We start from the raw sequence: 18,308 nt of genomic DNA on the forward strand, positions 1-18,308 counted from the left end.
GTTTACATGGTGTGTTCAATAAAAACATGGCAACATTTCATTCTATGTGTGTTATTAGTTTAAGCAGGCTGTGACTGTCTATTGTTGTGACTTATGCCTCGTTTCCACTGAGCGGAACGGTTCAGTTCGGTACAGTTTGGAAGGGTTAGAATGGTCCGGTCTATTCAGGTGAGCGTTTCCACTGCAAGTCGGGCCACCAGGGACCATGCGGGGTTTACACCAAATGAGGTGTTTGTTTTGCTCTTTCATTTGATGTGAGCATTGATGGTTTCCTGTCCACCAATCAGTGGAATGTATCGTGTGACGCCAGTAGCTCCGCCCTAACCGTACCGTACCATTTCCTATGGCCCTACATCTGAAGCAGGACCAGGAATGGTGCGGTTTGGTTCGGTTGTATGGGCCGCTTTCATAATGGAAACACTCAAATTAGCGTACCGTACTGAACTGACCCAAACCGATCCGCTCAGTGGAAACGAGGCATTAGATGATGATGATCGGATCACATTTTATGACCAATTTGTGCAGAAATCCATATCATTCCAAAGGGTTCACATACTTTTTCTTGCAGCTGTATGTCTATGGTTAATGATTTCTCTGCATTCACAATGTATATTTTTTGCTTTTCTTTCCTCTCTTCAAACTGGCTTCAACATCCCACTTGTGTGTTTTTCAATTATCTTAATTGCAATTAAGAATATACCGTCCCCATTTGACAGGGCTGTTTTGTACCTATACAAGTCTGGTTTTATTATATTTTTGTATGCTATGAGTAAGGCTATGGCCGAAACGTGTTAGAATTTTACCATGTTGTACACTGCTGTCATTCTGGAATAAATCGCATCAAAAAAGAAGCATTTGTGTGCCGGCTTTTCTTATTACTTGGAAACAAAGAGCTTAAACCTGAAGTGACGAAAAATCCTCGTCGCTTCCGGTTTCCGGGGTCACAGGAGCAACGTCAGTTCCTCTTTCCCTGTGTAGTTCAGCCAGTCGCAGTGCTCTTGGGCTCTGTTATCGGATGGGAGAGTCTGGGAAAGGCGGGGGATGTGGGGGGAGTGTCCTCCTGGATGCTCAGCAACTCTAATCTCCTCCATGGATGTCCGATGGTCAGGAAGTAGTTAAAGTAGTTGTAAACCTCAGACGTGAGATTAGAACAAAGCATATCCTCAATAGTGTGTACTTCTCTCAATCTAGAGCACTAAATGTATTTTTTTGTCTGCTGCCCCCTTCCTCTGCTATCAGCATGAATCAGTTGCAACAAGTTTTCTTGAAACATGAGAAAAATGGTGACAGGGGAGGGAGCTCCAACACACAGCATGTGATTGACAGCCTCTGCTCTGTTCCTGTGTGCTGTCTAAAGGGGGGGGGGGGTTTGTCCCTTCCCTCCAATCAGCTCTCAGAGCTCTCCTCACTCAAAGTGTAACCTCCGCTCTCCACTCTGTTCTCTTCAAGTGAAAGTTATCAAAAAAAAAATGTATTTCACTGCCAGCCCCTCTATTATAACGAGGCATAACATACAGGCTAAATGTTTTACTAAAAGGAAGCTTGTAAATACCATTTTACAGCTATCTTCAGGCCGGTCACGCAACTCCCCATTCAGGGCTACAGCGGGAGGGGCCGAGATCTCCCTCACCCCCTCGGGCAGTAGCCCTGGATCAGAGTAGGAGACCAGCCGAGAGTCATGTGACCGGCCTGGCTGGAAAACGGTATTTACAAGCATTGTTTCAGAAACATTTACCCTATGTGCTATACCTTGTTATAATAGAGGGGCTGACAGTGTCAATTTGTGATCTTTTATTTTTTAATAATAGCAGCAAGAGGGGGGGGTGGATACAGGGATACAGACACACGGAGCTGACAGGCAGGGAGGGAGGGGGTGAGGGGGAGAGCTGCAGATGACGGAGGCACGCAAACTGACCATGGTAATCAGGACTCAGAAGCCATGACTATCGTGGTCAGCTCACTGAGGAGGGACACAGGAATTGGAAGGTTTTTTATAGTTTAAAGAGGGGCAGCTTAGACAGCACAAGCACTGTGGTATATGGAAGGGTTTACAACTACTTTAATCCAGAGGACATACAACAGAACCTGTATATTTCCTAAAATAAATTCCCAGGTAACAGCCGGACCATCGGATCCTACTGAACAAAGACACAGACGCGGCAGCTGCCGGCCAAGTGAGAAATCGATGCAATGTCTGTAAAAGCTCCATTTCCAGAGCAATTTATAGCAATTGAATCCGTCAACACGAATCTGATTATTCCCGCTACGACGACGTGTCAATGTCCGCGCCGATTTTAGAGATTCGGTCTAAAATAAAATAATAGGGAACATCAGGTTACAAGTCTTCATGCTGACATGGAAGTCACACTGCTGGCGGCAACGGAGGAATAGATAACACCAACCGGCCTGTTCTTAAAGGGTCAGCCCACCTACACACTAACCGTTGTTTTCTGCAGGGACACTGAGCGGAATAATTAGCTGCTGACTTCTAATTAGTGTGATCTCGGGCTACCCACTGGCCATTATATGTGAAAGAATACCACGCTAATTCTAAATACATACAAAGCTGCTCGCACTACAATGGACAAAACATTGTGATAGTATATGTCAGACCTCTTGCACACTGCAGCTTGAAAAAAGCTCAGTACAGCTTATTTTATTTTTTATGAGCTAAATTACAGCCCATTAATTGTAATGTGCCTGTGCACACAGGCGGGTAAACAAGTGCTGTGCATTCTTCTGTAAAAACAATATAGAAAAATCTGCATATTTGGTCAGTAATTTACGCCTCATGTGCGCAAATGGCACTTTACAAAATGTGTAGAACAAGAAAATATGTTTCTGCACATTTGCACGAAAATATGAGCAAATACATACAAAAAAACTAAAAATTATGAAAAAGTAGATGCTCAAACAGGAGTATCGTGTGCAAGAGTGAAAGAGTAAAAGTGCAGCGCTAAACAATAAGAACAATTGAATGTAAAGTGTATCCAAACTATATAGGTCATATAAAATATAAAGTGCCAGTTGTGAAAATAAATAATGGTAATAAAATCCATATAATAACTGTAAAAGTGAGGCGAAGATTAGAGACCCTTGGGAGCTGCCTTCTAAATATCATACTTTGGTTCCACTCAATCGTTGCTGACTCAGAGCTATGGTATCCAAGTCCACAGGCTCTGGTAAGATTATCCTCAATTGGTGGTGGATTGGCACATATTGGGGATTGAGGCACGGATGGTGGTATTGCTAATTCTGATCACTGTGATTGCACTGGGATCCTTATTCTTCTCCTTTGGACTTTTAGGGTTATCATATGGATTTTATTACCATTATTGTTTATTTTCACAACTGGCATTTTTGCACTTTATATGACATATATTGTTTGGATACATTTTACATTCAATTGTTCTTGTTTAGCGCTGCCCTTTTACTCTATACATCCACTGGCCATGGCCAACACAAAGCAATGTCACTCTCACTGGGTAATGAAAAGCATTGCATCATGGGAGGAGGTCTCCTGTACTGTAGGCTGTATCCTGATATTGCCCGATGACAGGTACTCTTGTACTGTAGGCTGCACCCTGATATTGCCCGGTGTACTAGAGGCTGCACCCTAATATTACTCTTGTATTGTAGGCTGATATTACTCTTGTATTGTAGGCTGATATTACTCTTGTATTGTAGGCTGCACCCTGATATTGCCCGGTGACAGGTACTAATTGTACTGCAGGTTGCACCCTGATATTGGCTGGTGACAAGTACTCTTGTACTGCAGGCTGCACCCTGATATTGCCCAGTGACAGGTACTCTAGTACTATAGGCTGCACCCAGATATTGCCCAGTGACAGGTACTCTTGTATTGTAGGCTGTATCCTGATATTGCCCGGTGACAGGTACTCTTGTATTGTAGGCTGCACCCTGATATTGCCCAGTGACAGGTACTCTTGTACTGTAGGCTGCACCCTGATATTGCCCGGTGACAGGTACTCTTGTACTGTAGGCTGCACCCTGATATTGCCGGTGACAGGTACTCTTGTACTGTAGGCTGCACCCTGATATTGCCCGGTGACAGGTACTCTTGTACTGTAGGCTGCACCCTGATATTGCCCGGTGACAGGTACTCTTGTACTGTAGGCTGCACCCTGATATTGCCCAGTGACAGGTACTCTTGTAGTGTAGGCTGCACCCTGATATTGTTGGTGACAGGTACTCTTGTAGTGTAGGCTGGAGCCTGATATTGCCCGGTGACAGGTACTCTTGTAGTGTAGGCTGCACCCTGGTATTGCCGGTGACAGGTACTCTTGTAGTGTAGGCTGCACCCTGACAGACTGCTGACACACATGAATCACGGCTCAGAGAGTCAGCTGACTTTCCATTCAGTGCAGCTCACATGACAGAACCTTCCCGGGATGGGAAGAGTGAATCACTGACACTTCATACTTTCCACACACACAGCTGGAAATCCTTTCCATTCATAGACCCGGTGTCACCCCCGGGCTGCAGGACAGATGTGTGACAAGTGCATGAGTGCTACTGGTGTGCATGTGCAGAGCAAACTTCATTCCATAACGGAACGCGTGTTTATTATTACATCTTTGGAACTCCCAGAAACTCAACAACATCTGTCCAGTATTACTCTTCATACCACACTATTGTATCCTGAACACTGATATTACCCGGTGACAGGTACTCTTCATACCACACTACTGTACTAGAGGCTGCATCCCGATATTACCCGGTGACAGGTACTCTACATACCACACTACTGTACTAGAGGCTGCACCCCGATATTACCCGGTGACAGGTACTCTACATACCACACTACTGTACTAGAGGCTGCACCCCGATATTACCCGGTGACAGGTACTCTACATACCACACTACTGTACTAGAGGCTGCACCCTGACATTACCCGGTGACAGGTACTCTACATACCACACTACTGTACTAGAGGCTGCACCCTGACATTACCCGGTGACAGGTACTCTTCATACCACACTACTGTACTAGAGGCTGCACCCTGATATTACCCGGTGACAGGTACTCTTCGTACCACACTACTGTACTAGAGGCTGCACCCTGATATTACCCGGTGACAGGTACTCTACATACCACACTACTGTACTAGAGGCTGCACCCTGACATTACCCGGTGACAGGTACTCTTCGTACCACACTACTGTACTAGAGGCTGCACCCTGATATTACCCGGTGAAAGGTACTCTACATACCACACTACTGTACTAGAGGCTGCACCCCGATATTACCCGGTGAAAGGTACTCTACATACCACACTACTGTACTAGAGGCTGCACCCCGATATTACCCGGTGACAGGTACTCTACATACCACACTACTGTACTAGAGGCTGCACCCCGATATTACCCGGTGACAGGTACTCTACATACCACACTACTGTACTAGAGGCTGCACCCTGACATTACCCGGTGACAGGTACTCTTCATACCACACTACTGTACTAGAGGCTGCACCCCGATATTACCTGGTGAAAGGTACTCTACATACCATACTACTGTACTAGAGGCTGCACCCCGATATTACCCAGTGAAAGGTAATCTACATACCACACTACTGTACTAGAGGCTGCACCCCGACATTACCCGGTGACAGGTACTCTACATACCACACTACTGTACTAGAGGCTGCACCCCGATATTACCCGGTGACAGGTACTCTTCATACCACATTACTGTACTAGAGGCTGCACCCCAATATTACCTGGTGAAAGGTAATCTACATACCACACTACTGTACTAGAGGCTGCTCCCCGATATTACCCGGTGACAGGTACTATTCATACCACATTACTGTACTAGAGGCTGCACCCTGACATTACCCGGTGACAGGTACTCTACATACCACACTACTGTACTAGAGGCTGCCCCCCGATATTACCCGGTGACATGTACTCTACATACCACACTACTGTACTAGAGGCTGCACCCCGATATTACCCGGTGACAGGTACTCTTCATACCACATTACTGTACTAGAGGCTGCACCCTGACATTACCCAGAATCAAAGTGCTCTTGTCTATACCTGACCGCTCCCCCACAGCGGGGCGCGACCGGTGACCGCTCCCCCACAGCGGGGCGCGACCAATGACCGCTCCCCCACAGCGGGGCGCGACCAATGACCGCTCCCCCACAGCGGGGCGCGACCGGTGAACGCTCTCCCACAGCGGGGCGCGACCGGTGAACGCTCTCCCACAGCGGGGCGTGACCGGTGAACGCTCTCCTACAGGGGGTGTAATCGGGGACAGCTCCCCTACAATCGGTGTACAGTAATTGGTTTTCTAGCTGTCTTTTGGTGAAGTAGAGAGAATTCTTTTATTTTTTATTATGGGAAAATCTAGAGATACAACAGAATGACAATGTACTGTAGAATCTGCGGAATGACAGATGCATTGCAGTAAAGTCCCCATTAGAGAGCTCCTGTATGAGATCTCCTGATGACTGACAGTAACCCATCATTAGAGAGAAATCAGACAGCTGGGAACAAACGCTGTCAGTCTACAAACACCAACCCAGCACGCCGTCCTCACATGGAGGTCAAGCAACACATCTTTTCTAGCAAATCAGCAAAATTCTGTGACAGTCATCAGACTTTCATCCTTGGATCTGATCAAATGAGAACCAAAACACTGGGAAGATTTCGGGAAAAACATAAATCAGGATGTCTTTTTTACTTATTAATTCATATTTGTAGTAAAGCTAAACAAATCTTGTCAAAAACCTATCATCACGCGTATCCACTTGCCGACTGCAATACAAATATATTTATAAAATAAAAAAAAGTCTACACACCCGTTAAAATTTCAGGTTTCTGTGATGTAAAAAAAAAAAAAAAAGACAAAGATAAAATAATTTTAGAACTTTTTCTACTTTTAAAGAGGAGTTCCACCCCAAAAGTGGAACTTCCGCTCTTTTGCTTCCTCTCCCGCTCCGGTGCCACATTTGGCACCTTTCGGGGGGGGGGGGGGGAAACGGATACCCGTTTTTGACAGGTACCCTTCCCCACTTCCAGGAGACCGCGCAGCGGCGCTGTCCCTCGGAAGTTCGGCCCCCTCCTCCTTCCCCCGCACCCGGGCCAATCCAAATGCGCAGCGCGCTTTGCGCATGCACAGTAGGGACCCGCCCGTGAAGCCTAAGGCTTTGCTGCCGGATACCCTCACCAGTGTAACGTTAAAAAACCCTACCCCGTGAAAATTCCCTACCCTCGTCACTTCCGGTGCGAGTACGTCATTCATCAGCTGAGCCGCTTCCCAGTGCGCATGATCACAGCTGCGGAGGGTAGGGAATTTTCACGGGGTAGTTACAACGCATCATTCATCAGCTGTTACCCATGATTTATATTTTCATAGACCCACCCCCGCTTTAACATTTTCCTGGAGCCAAGATCAGGGAAGTCTCACGGGTTGGAGCCGAGATCATTTCATTTAGTGGCTGGAGCAGTGGGATGCGCGGTAACAGCTGATGAATGACGAGGAGTAATGTTAAAAAACACTAACCGTGAAAATTCCCTACCCCCCGCAGCTGTGAGCATGCGCACTGGGAACCGACTCAGCTGATGAATGACGTACCCGCACCTGAAGTGACGAGGGTAGGGAATTTTCACGGGAAGGGTTTTTTCACTGAACAATGGCGGCGGCAGCCAGGGCCGCTGATAGGGGGGGACCACCAGCCCTCTTGTAGGGGGCCCAAGCACACGGGGGGGCCCACACAGAGAGGGGGATTAGTGATGGACAACAAATACAGAAATCTTCCTCCAGCACCTGAATCTGATCTCTGTCCCTCTCCCTGCTATCAGCTTTTATCTGCTGAGAAAGAGACAGTCGTCCCTCACTAATCCCCCTCCCTGTGTGGGCCCCCCCTCCCAGCACTTATCTCTGCTCTGGAGTTTATTTGTAAATTGTAACTTTGTTTCTCTCTCTCTGTCTCTCTGATCACTGAGCTCCAAATGCCCAGCCTGTATATTTTTCTCATCTCATCTTTTTTATTTAACATCGTTTTTTTTTTTTAGATTTAGCAGGAATTATGTGAGTTATGTTATATTTGTGCCTGAGAATAGTGATTTTGTTGTAATTGTAGCTAAATATATCTTTAATATTTTCTTGGGGGGGCCCTGCCAGGTAGTCTGTACGGGGCCCCGTGATTTCCAACAGCAGCCCTGGCGGCAGCACCCGACAGTGGATGGAAACATTGGCTGCGGTGCCGACATCGCTGGACTCCAGGACAGGTAAGTGTCCTAATATTAAAAGTCAGCAGCTACAGTATGTGTACAGGACGTGTAGCTGCTGACTTTTAATTTTTGGAGGGGGTGGAGGTGGAACTCAGCTTTAATGTGACCTATAAACTGTACAACTCAGTTGAACAACAAACTGAAATCTTTTAGGTGGAGGGAAGTAAAAATTAAAAAAAATTAAAATAATATGGTGCAAAAGTGTGCACACCCTTAAACTAATACTTTGCTTTTATTACAGCACTCAGTCTCTTGGTGGTCGGAGTCTATCAGGTCCTGCTGAAGAAGCTCATTAGAGAGGCGTAATGCGCACAGGTGGGAGGAGCCGCTATTCAGGACTTTTTTTTTGTCTGGGGTTTCAGTCTGGAGAGCGGATGACATGCTTTATCACATAGTTATGTGAGTATTTTTAATCCCTGTGTGTACTTTTTCCTATAACTATTTATAGCAGACAGCACTATGGGTTTTCCCTTAATATTTTTTAACAAAGGTAAAATGCCGGGGCGCTCAAAGTATTCACATATATGGCTTAAAATGCAAGAAGAGTCTATAGTAATGTCCATAAGTAGGCTGGGATGGATCAGAGGTGGTCAAACACTAGGGAAAAAACTCTCCAAGAGTGAAGGCGACTCTAAATAAGGTACAAAAAAAAAAAAAAAAAAAAGACCACAAAAGAGCGCCTCTAAGGTCTCTTTCACACGGGCGTTCCGTATGTCCGTTTTTCATCCCATCCGTTTGCGGATGAAAAACGGACATAATGTATCTCTATGTAAATACGGATGTCATCGGATGATCATCCTCTGACATCCGTTTTTTGTCAGTTCAGTTCAGTTCAGTTTTTTTGAACGGAGGAGAACCCTATTTTTTCTTCCTTTCAAAAAACGGAACTGAAGCAAAAACGGATGTCAGTGGTGTCATCCGCAGACATCCGTATTTACATAGACATGCATTATGTCAGTTTTTCATCCGCAAACGGATGGGATGAAAAACGGACATACGGACCGGATGACACAAGTGTCATCCGTGTCCGTTGCAAAAAAAAAAAAAAAGGAACGCCCGTGTGAAATAGCCCTTAGTGTAGCTTTCACCATTCCGCTAGATCGGTAGTCCTCAACCCTGGCCTACAGGGCCCACTAACAGGCCAGATTTTAAGTATTACCTTGGGGAGATGCAGACTAGAGTACTGCAATCACTGAGCAGCAAATGATATCACCTGGGATGTATTTCAGTTATCTTGAAAATCTGGCCTGTTAGTGGGCCCTGTAGGCCAGGGCTGAGGACCACTGCGCTAGATCGTCACCCCATCGCATGAGCAGTTTTATCCCTCATTATGTGAATCCTTATTTGGCTGATTGCGTAATAAACTGCTACACTTAGGAGGCGCTCTTCTGTGGTTTTTTTTTTGTACCTTATTATTTTTTTGGCCATACACGATTGATCGAGATTCCTAGAGGAGTCCAGTGTGGTCCATGGACATCTTATGGAGGAGTATCCTTGTGGCATCCATAGAGACATAGAAAACAGGCAATTGGGACTCTAGTGGGGTCATTGCTTGGAGGTGAGTAGACATGACAGTTACAGGGGGTGGTCACTGAAGTCACTGGATTATATGAACTTTTTGTTATGTTATTCTGAACAACACTTATGCTGGCCATACATGTTCTATTTTCTTGTACAATTTTCTGTTAGATTTACCAAAAACCATATAATAGGAGGTCAAAGCTAAACAACACTTTCAATTGCATCCTATAAGGCAAGCTTTTTTACTACATAGTTGAAGGTAAATCTTAAGACAATTGTACAGAGAATTTTAGGAAAATTGTATCATGTATGGCCAGCCTTAGGCTCTGTTCACATCTAGGCATTTTAGGGCAATTTTCTGCTCTAAGCCTCAGCTCTAAGGCTACGTTCACATGTTAGAGTAGCGGACCGTGGCAGAATCACAGCGATTCTTCTGCCCGCGATCCGGAAATCATTGCAAATCGCAGGACAGCTGTGCGTTGCCGTTGATTTGCAATGGCCCCCCCCAAGCGCTGTGCGATGTTGCCGCGATCTCCACCTGCCGAATCGCGGTAACATCGCGCAAAAGAAAATCGCAGATCGCATGACGCCCCCTTGTACCGGATCGGCCAGTGGATCGGTCAATGTTACCGATCCCCCGATCCAGCTATAATGGCCAAATCGGTGCAGATATCTGATCCGAATATCGGATCGGTGAATCCCTAGTTTTGGTAGGTTTGCAGTTGTGCCATACTTTTTCGAATGATGGATTGCACAGTGCTGTGAGATGTCCAAAGCTTGGGATACTTTGTTTAAACCTAACCCTGCTTTAAACTTCTCCACAACTTTATCCCTGGTGTCTGGTGTGTTCCTTTGCCTTCATGATGCGGTTTGTTCACTAAGATTCTCTAACAAATCTCGAAGGGCTTCACAGAACAGCTGTATTTACACTGAGATTAAAATACACACAGGTGGACTCTATTTACTAATTAGGTGATTACTGAAGGTTACACTTTTAGTTAGGGGTAAGGACCTGCAGGCGGAAGAATAGTCTGCAGTAGCGAGAGTACTGCAAAGGAAGAGAAAGGAGAACAGCGCCATCTAAGTGCAGTATTAAGGGAACGTCAATTTCCAAAAGATAAAATGTGAACTCACAGGATGTGCAGGATATAAAAGCATATACTGGGTTCATCCACTCAGGCAATCTGCCTGAGGAAGAAGCACGCACGCTTCGAACGCGCCCCACGCATCCTGGAAACGCTGGGAGCCACCAGCACAGCTGGAACCAGCTGAGATTCCCCAGATCCCCACTGCTTGCCCTCCCATTGGAGTGGATGAACCCAGTATATGCTTTTATATCCTGCACATCCTGTGAGTTCACACTTATCTTTTGGAGATAAACGTGCCCTAATACTGCACTTATTTTGCATATTTCCACAGAGTTTCTTCTAGCTCTTATCCGAGCCTGCAGCCTTCTACAGCCAGTATGTCCCCCTTTTTCCAGCGATCATTCCACGCTTCAACTCTCATGGACTTTTATATCAGAACTTTTTCCTGCACATGCTCTCCTCCTCTCAGCCTACAGTGCCCTCATGTTTTGGTTGTGGTTGCAGTACTCTCGCTACCAACTATTCACTGATCACAGTTGCAGATTCCAACGCAAAAAAAAAATAAAAGCACATTTTTTTAAAATCCCAATGGGTGCATTAAATCTTTATTTTTTAATTTTTTTGCAAAAGGTGGACTATACTTTTAAATCTGAACTCTATTTACAGTTTTTATAGCATGGTTACCTTAGCCCAGCTCAGATGAATCAGAGTATGTATTGTATATTCCATGCCCATGGGATCCCTGTGGAAGCTGGAAATCACTGTAGTAGTCTCTGCTACTACAATTGGCACTTTTCCACTGCAAGTACCGGCTAGTACCGGCTCGGCTCTACTCGGCCCTGCTTGGCCCGGTTTGCTTTTCCACTGCGGTACCGCATGGTACGGTGTTGGAACGGTTCGGTACGGTACGGTATGGTTTGCTTTTCCACTAAAGTAGTACTAAAGTTAAGTGGGTGGGATAACAACGGGGTGGGTGTGATTCTCTGACCAATCAGTGGCTAGTAGTGACTGCATGCAAAGGATTGTGGGATATGGTACCAGTTTGGTACCTGTTGGAACCACAATCGAGTAGGTACTGTTTTTTCAGAGCCGTACCGTTCGGTTCCATGCAGTGGAAAAGCAAACCTATACCGTACCGTACCGAACCGTTCCGACCCTATACCATGCGGTACCGCAGTGGAAAAGCACAAAAGCGTGCCGAGCCGGTACGGTTCCATGCAGTGGAAAAGCGCCAAATGATTCTTGCTGTCTTCCCCGTGCTGTACCACATAGTGAACAGGGGGGGGGGGGGGTTGCTTGCTCAATAATGGTCCCATTCATTCACAGAATGTCTTGCATTTTTCTCAGTGAATGGAAGCCTCTTTCTGATTGCAAGGACACTTCCTCACTTCTCCACCTCGTCCAATCAGAGAATGCTTTACATTAATTGAGAAAAATACAAGATGTTCTCTGACTATGATGCCCCCCTGTGGTTACTATGCAGCAGGGCAGCCACTCAGCACGGACCATGAAGACAGTGATGATCACTGTAGCAGCGCTGACTATTACAGTGATTTCCAGCTTCCACAGGTATGGTACATACATAGTTATATTGGTCCAAGCTGTACATCAGACTGGGGGCTGGCTGACTTCCATGCACCTCTTATAATCCTTCAATCTCATATTTTTCTTGATACAGGGATGGAGACGCCGGGCACTACCTGCTGGGGTCTCACTTAAAGTCCCACCTAGCCTATTGTGTTTAAGCTGGATCAATGTAACTGCCAAAAAAAAAAAAAACATACCTGGACACCTTTAGCAAAACCAAATTAAAATAGTTGTAAACCTCAGACATGAAATATGAACAAAGCATTTCCCTCTATAGTGTGTACTTGTTCCAATCCAGAGCACTTAAGCCCCATACACACTATGAGAAAAATTGGAAGAAAAATTCCGTATAAGACACGATCGTTTGATTTTCATATAGTGTGTACACATCTATTGACATCCAATTCTGAAAATTTATGAAGGGACAAACTCCACAATTTTTTTCTCGTACAGGAACAGAATGAACCAATTTTGTTTAATGTGTACGTATGTGTTTCATATAAGAAAATAAAGACATGATCAGAAACAAACAACAAAAAAAAAAAGCCTTTGTCATTCGGGAATGTTTGTACATTCTTTTCTATCTCACTTGCAACTTGCTGTCAAACAACGAGAAAAACCGTACGAATATTCGCTCGATTTTCTTATATGTGTACCCCACTTAAGTGTCAATTCTGTCTGCTGCTTCCCTCCTCTGCTATCAGCATGAATCACTTCTGACAAGTTTTCCTGACACCAAAAGAAAAAAGGTGACAGGGGAGGGATCTCCAGCTGATTGGCAGTCTCAGCTCTATTCCTGTGTGCTGTGTGGAGGAGGGAATGTCCCTTCCCTCCAATCAGCTCTCAGACCTCTCCCCTCAGGGGCATGCTGGGTCAATGACGTCACAAGGCGGTGATGTCACCATGTGGCCCCCGCTCCTTAATTATTTAAGAACGGTCAGATGGCGGGAGCAGATCTTTTTTCGGTTCCAGTGGGCGTCGTGATTGGCGATGGATCTACACCGGAGGAAATATTTTATTTTTTTTGTAAAGGAATTATTTTTTTTACAATACACCTTTTTTTTTTTGAATGAGTAGGAGTAGAATGTACCCCATACTCATTCACATGGGGGGGGGGGTGGGATCTGGGGGCCCTCCTTGTTAAAGGGAGCTTCCAGATTCCGATAAGCCCCCCATCTGCAGACTCCCACAACCACCAGCCAGGGTTGTGGGGAAGAGACCCTTGTCCCCATCAACAGAGCTTGGCAAATTTGCTTTGGATCTAGGAGGCAGCAAAAAAAGTTAGTTTTTTTTTTTTTTTTAAACTAAAAAGCTTTATTTTTCAATGACAAAAACCCCTTCTCTTATGTGGGCTGACAAAGAGGCCAGGGTGCAATTTTCAGTCACCATGGCTCCTGGGATTTTTCGATGACTGTCACACAATAATGACGTCATTTACCGCGCATGCGCAGTCCGTCGGATGCATTATCCGACAAGACACCTGCCCATCAACATGGGGACAAGGTGAATGTGGGGGGGGGGGGGGCAACCTCCATGTTGGGGGCATGTGGGCTGGTATGGTTTAGTGGATGGGAGAGCACTCGCCCGTCCCCTCCCTTACCTGCCAGGCTGCATGCCCAGGTAGGGGTCCAGTATGGGTTTTGGCAGGGACCCCACACCACTTTTTTTTTTTGGCGTGGGGTTACCCTCAAAATTCATACCAGACCTAAAGTGTCTAGTATGGATTTTAGGGGGGGGGGGGGCATTCGGTTTTTGGTTTCCATAACTTTAATTGCTGGTGTTCTGCCGAAAACTCCAACTCGCCAAAATCTCCAACCACCTCACTTTCAGTGACTCAACAGCAGGAATAATTGTTCGACAAGTTTCTGTTCTCACAGACCACCGGCAGCCAAAACACTCCGGTACGCGAGCAGTTGCCTCTTTTCACAGAACACCGTGTAAGGAGTAAAAAAGTTGTCGCCGCCTTGGAGGCGGCCATGTTGTTGGTTAGTAGCGGCCATTTACTAACAACGTCCACGTATTATAGCGCGTACCGGAGTATATTGGCTGCCGGTGGCCTGTGAAGACTCATTGAAATCTCCAATTATTCCTGCTGTAGAGTCACCGGAAATGACGTGGTTGGAGTTTTGGGCAGAACACCGGCATGTTTCGTTTACATTCAGCTGTCAGCGGGAATCCGATGACAGCTGAGTCATTGGTTGCTAAGGACGCAGAGGCCGGCTTCCCCACCCCTCCTTAACAACCAGCTACCGTGCAATAAATGACATGAAAATATGTGAGAATTACTGCATTATCGAAACTTTAACGCATGAGTTTTTTTACCGCTAAATTCATAGTGAATTGCTCATTTGAAAAAGAATTACCGCATGCGTTATTTTATCGCATCTTTTAAGTCGTTATTTAACTCTCCGTGAATGGACACCAAAGTGACAGCAATAAAATCCATACTTGGGGTTCTTCTTGAATACACAATGTAAGACATGATAAGAATGGCGATGGCGCCTTACCTTGTGCGATGGCGATGGATTCGAATCGGTGGAGCTCTCTGAGCAGGCAGCTCCTCTCGCTGGCATGCAGGCTGTAGATGAAGTCCTTGGCCCCCTGCGCCGTGTTCAGCGACTCCATGGGGTCCTTCCTGGGGTGTGTACCCAGCAGCCTGCAGCTGTGCAGGACCGCAGCCCCCGGGCACCTCCTCAGCAAGCTCCAGGGCTTCAGGGTGACGGCCGGGCGCAAGGCAGTCCGACTTAACATGGGGAGCATGGACATCTTCCAGGGGGGGGCGCTGCGACCTCTCGCCTCTTGCTAGTTACTGATCAGAGGAGTTGTCAGGTTTGGGCTGTGCACCGCTCACTGGGATGGGATCACACCACCTGCCTGGGCACTGGGGGGGGCATAGAGGAAAGGGGGTGATCACCCTCCCAGGATGGAGGGGAGTCCTGCCACTGATCACCTTCCAGGGATGGGCTGAAAAATTCCTATGCACAAATCAGCATTGCCAATCAATCAATCAATAGCTGTGCTGGAGCCAATAGAAGATCAGTGATGAGGGAGGTAAGTCCATAGGGCTCAGGCTGTACACTATGGGGACAGGTGACACTTGGGCTCCGCACACATATCACAGCCTGCTCTCCGGATCCATCGGCTCTCTCTCTCTCACTCACCCTGGACGGGATCCGGTCTCCTCCGCCGCCGCCCCCGGTCACCGCAGCACTGAGGATCCGATCACAGCTCTCTACACTCTGACTGTCCCCGGGAAGGAGGCGGGGCGTCCGTACCGCTGACAGTCCCAGCGCTGCCGCCCATTGCGCAGGCGCACTGTCAAGGCTTGGGTGGACGCGCGCGGTGCGCGGCCCTGTGGATGCAGCGCATGCGCAGTACTGCTTTTCACCACATAGAGGCTCATTTAGGGGTCAGTGGGGTGTCCAATGGAAAGCTTTGACTGTGAACCTGAGGGGGAAAATAAATACATTTTTCTGTTATATATACTGAGGGAACAAAGCTGCCCCAATACATGTAATGGTGTTCTATAATAATTCCAATTACATATAATAAGGTTGTAAGCATACTCACATCACATGTAATGAGGTTGCTATGGATACTTCTATCTGTACCAAGGTTGCTATGGATACTCATCATGTGCAATGAGGTTGCTATGGATACTCCCACCATCTGTACTTAGGTTGCTATGGATACTCCCATCATGTGTACTGAGGTTGCTATAGATATTACTGTCACATGTAATAAGGTTGCTATGGATACTCCCATCATGTGTACTGAGGTTGCTATGGACACTCCTATTATATGTACTGAGGTTGCTATGGATACTCATATCATGTGTACTGAGGTTGCTATGGATATTTCTGTCACATATAATAAGGTTGCTATGGATACTCCCATCATGTGTACTTAGGTTGCTATAGATATTACTGTCACATGTAATAAGGTTGCTATGGATACTCATATCATGTGCAATGAGGTTGCTTTGAATACTCCCTCCCAACATGTGCAATAAGGTTGCTATGAATACTCCCATCATGTGTACTGAGGTTGCTATGGATACTCATATCATGTGCAATGAGGTTGCTCTAAATACTCCCACTATGTTTACTTAGGTTGCTATGGATACTCTAATCATGTGTACTGAGGTTGCTACGGATATTCCTATCACATGTAATGAGTTTGCTTTATATACACCCATCGCATTTACTGAGGTTCTGGGGATACTCCATTAAAATGAAATTAGGTTGCTATTCATACTCCCATCATGTGTACTGAGGTTGCTATGGATACTCTCATCACATGTAATAAGGTTACTATGGATACTCCCATCATGTGTACTGAGGTTGCTATGGATACTACCATTATGTGTATTGAGGTTGCTATGGACACTCTCTTCATGTGTATTGAGCTTATTATAGATAGTCCCATTATGTGTGTTGAGGTTGCTATGGATACTCCCATCATGTGTACTGAGGTTGCTATGGATGCTCTAATCACATGTAATGAGGTTACTATTGATACTCCCATCATGTGTACGGAGGTTGATATAGATACTCTCATCACGTGTAATAAGGTTACCATGGACATTCCCATCATGTGTACTGAGGTTATTGTGGATACTCCAATCACATGTAATGAGGTTGCTATGGATACTCCCATCATATGTACTGAGGTTACTATGGATACTCTCATCAAATGTAATGAAGTTGCTATGGATACTCCCATCATGTGTACTAAGGTTGCTATGGGTACTCCAATCACATGTATTGAGGTTATATGGATATGTCAATCATGTGCATTGAGGTTGCTATGGACACTCTCTTCATGTGTTTTGAGGTTATTATAGATAGTCCCATTATGTGTGTTGAGGTTGCTATCGAGACTCCCATCATGTGTACGGAGGTTGCAATAGATACTCTCATCACATGTAATAAGGTTCTATGGATACTCTCATCATATCCTACTGAGGTTGCTATGGATACTCTCATCACATGTAAAGAAGTTGCTATGGATACTCCTATCATGTGTAATGAGGTTGCATGGATATTCTCATCATTTTTACTGTTATGCTTAGTATATTGTATGTATATTACATGATATTACATGAATGCAACCAGGGGCGTAACTACAGAGGTTGCAATTGCAACCGGGCCCCATGCTCCAGGGGGCCCATGCAGCTCCCCTGTACACCTGAATAGGAGGAGCGGTGGGGCAGCTTGTAGAGAAATCACTGTCCTCCTTTTTCCTTTTGTAGCTGCAGGAGGAAAATGGAGGAGATTGGTTCCTCTGTATGCTGCCCCTGCCACTCCTCCTATCCAGTTCACTCTTGTTCTGCTGTCTCTGGGCCCCTGTGTGCTCCCCGGGTCCCCCCCCTACTGTGCTGCCAGGGGTCTGGGGGGCCCTTTATGGTTTCTTGCACCGGGGCCCTGAAGATTCTAGTTACGCCTCTGAATGCAACTGTATATATTTTCCAGCAGTATGGATACATTTCTAGAGAAGGAATGTTGACTGCATTAACATTACTGAATACCTAATATCACTTTGTTGTAGTATTTGTAGCTGCTGACTTTTCGTTTCTTTTTTAAACCTGAGTGAAGTTTTTCTTTAACTTCCTGGTTAAAAGGTTGTCCCCAGGACAGGAAGTGAGGGCAAAACTCTCTAACGGCAACAATGGCAATGTCTAGGAAAACCGATGAAAGATTAGGGTATCCCAAAGAAGAAAAAACCTAATAATGAAGAGAAAAATCTTTATTTCCTTTTTATTAAAAAAATTCTTATTTATAAAGCACACAGCCCCCTTTTCAGTTATAAACAATTAAAAGTGAACAACAACCCTTCCACAAGAAC

The 18,308-nt window shown here is 45.7% G+C and overlaps 1 protein-coding gene across 1 annotated transcript in view; it reads right to left on the reverse strand.

Moving 5' to 3' along the window:
* The window catches only part of TMEM65 (transmembrane protein 65), a 202,484-nt gene extending 186,928 nt beyond the window's left edge, over window positions 1–15,556 (reverse strand). The window contains exon 1 of the mRNA XM_082257940.1: window positions 14,969–15,556. Coding sequence (XP_082114066.1) covers window positions 14,969–15,227 — 259 coding nt within the window. The 5' untranslated portion in view covers window positions 15,228–15,556. The remainder of the gene's footprint in view (window positions 1–14,968) is intronic.
* Between the last annotated feature and the right edge of the window lie 2,752 nt (window positions 15,557–18,308).

The sequence above is a fragment of the Pelophylax lessonae genome, assembly GCF_965119305.1.
Source record: "Pelophylax lessonae genome assembly, chromosome: 5".
Taxonomy (NCBI): Eukaryota; Metazoa; Chordata; class Amphibia; order Anura; family Ranidae; genus Pelophylax; species Pelophylax lessonae.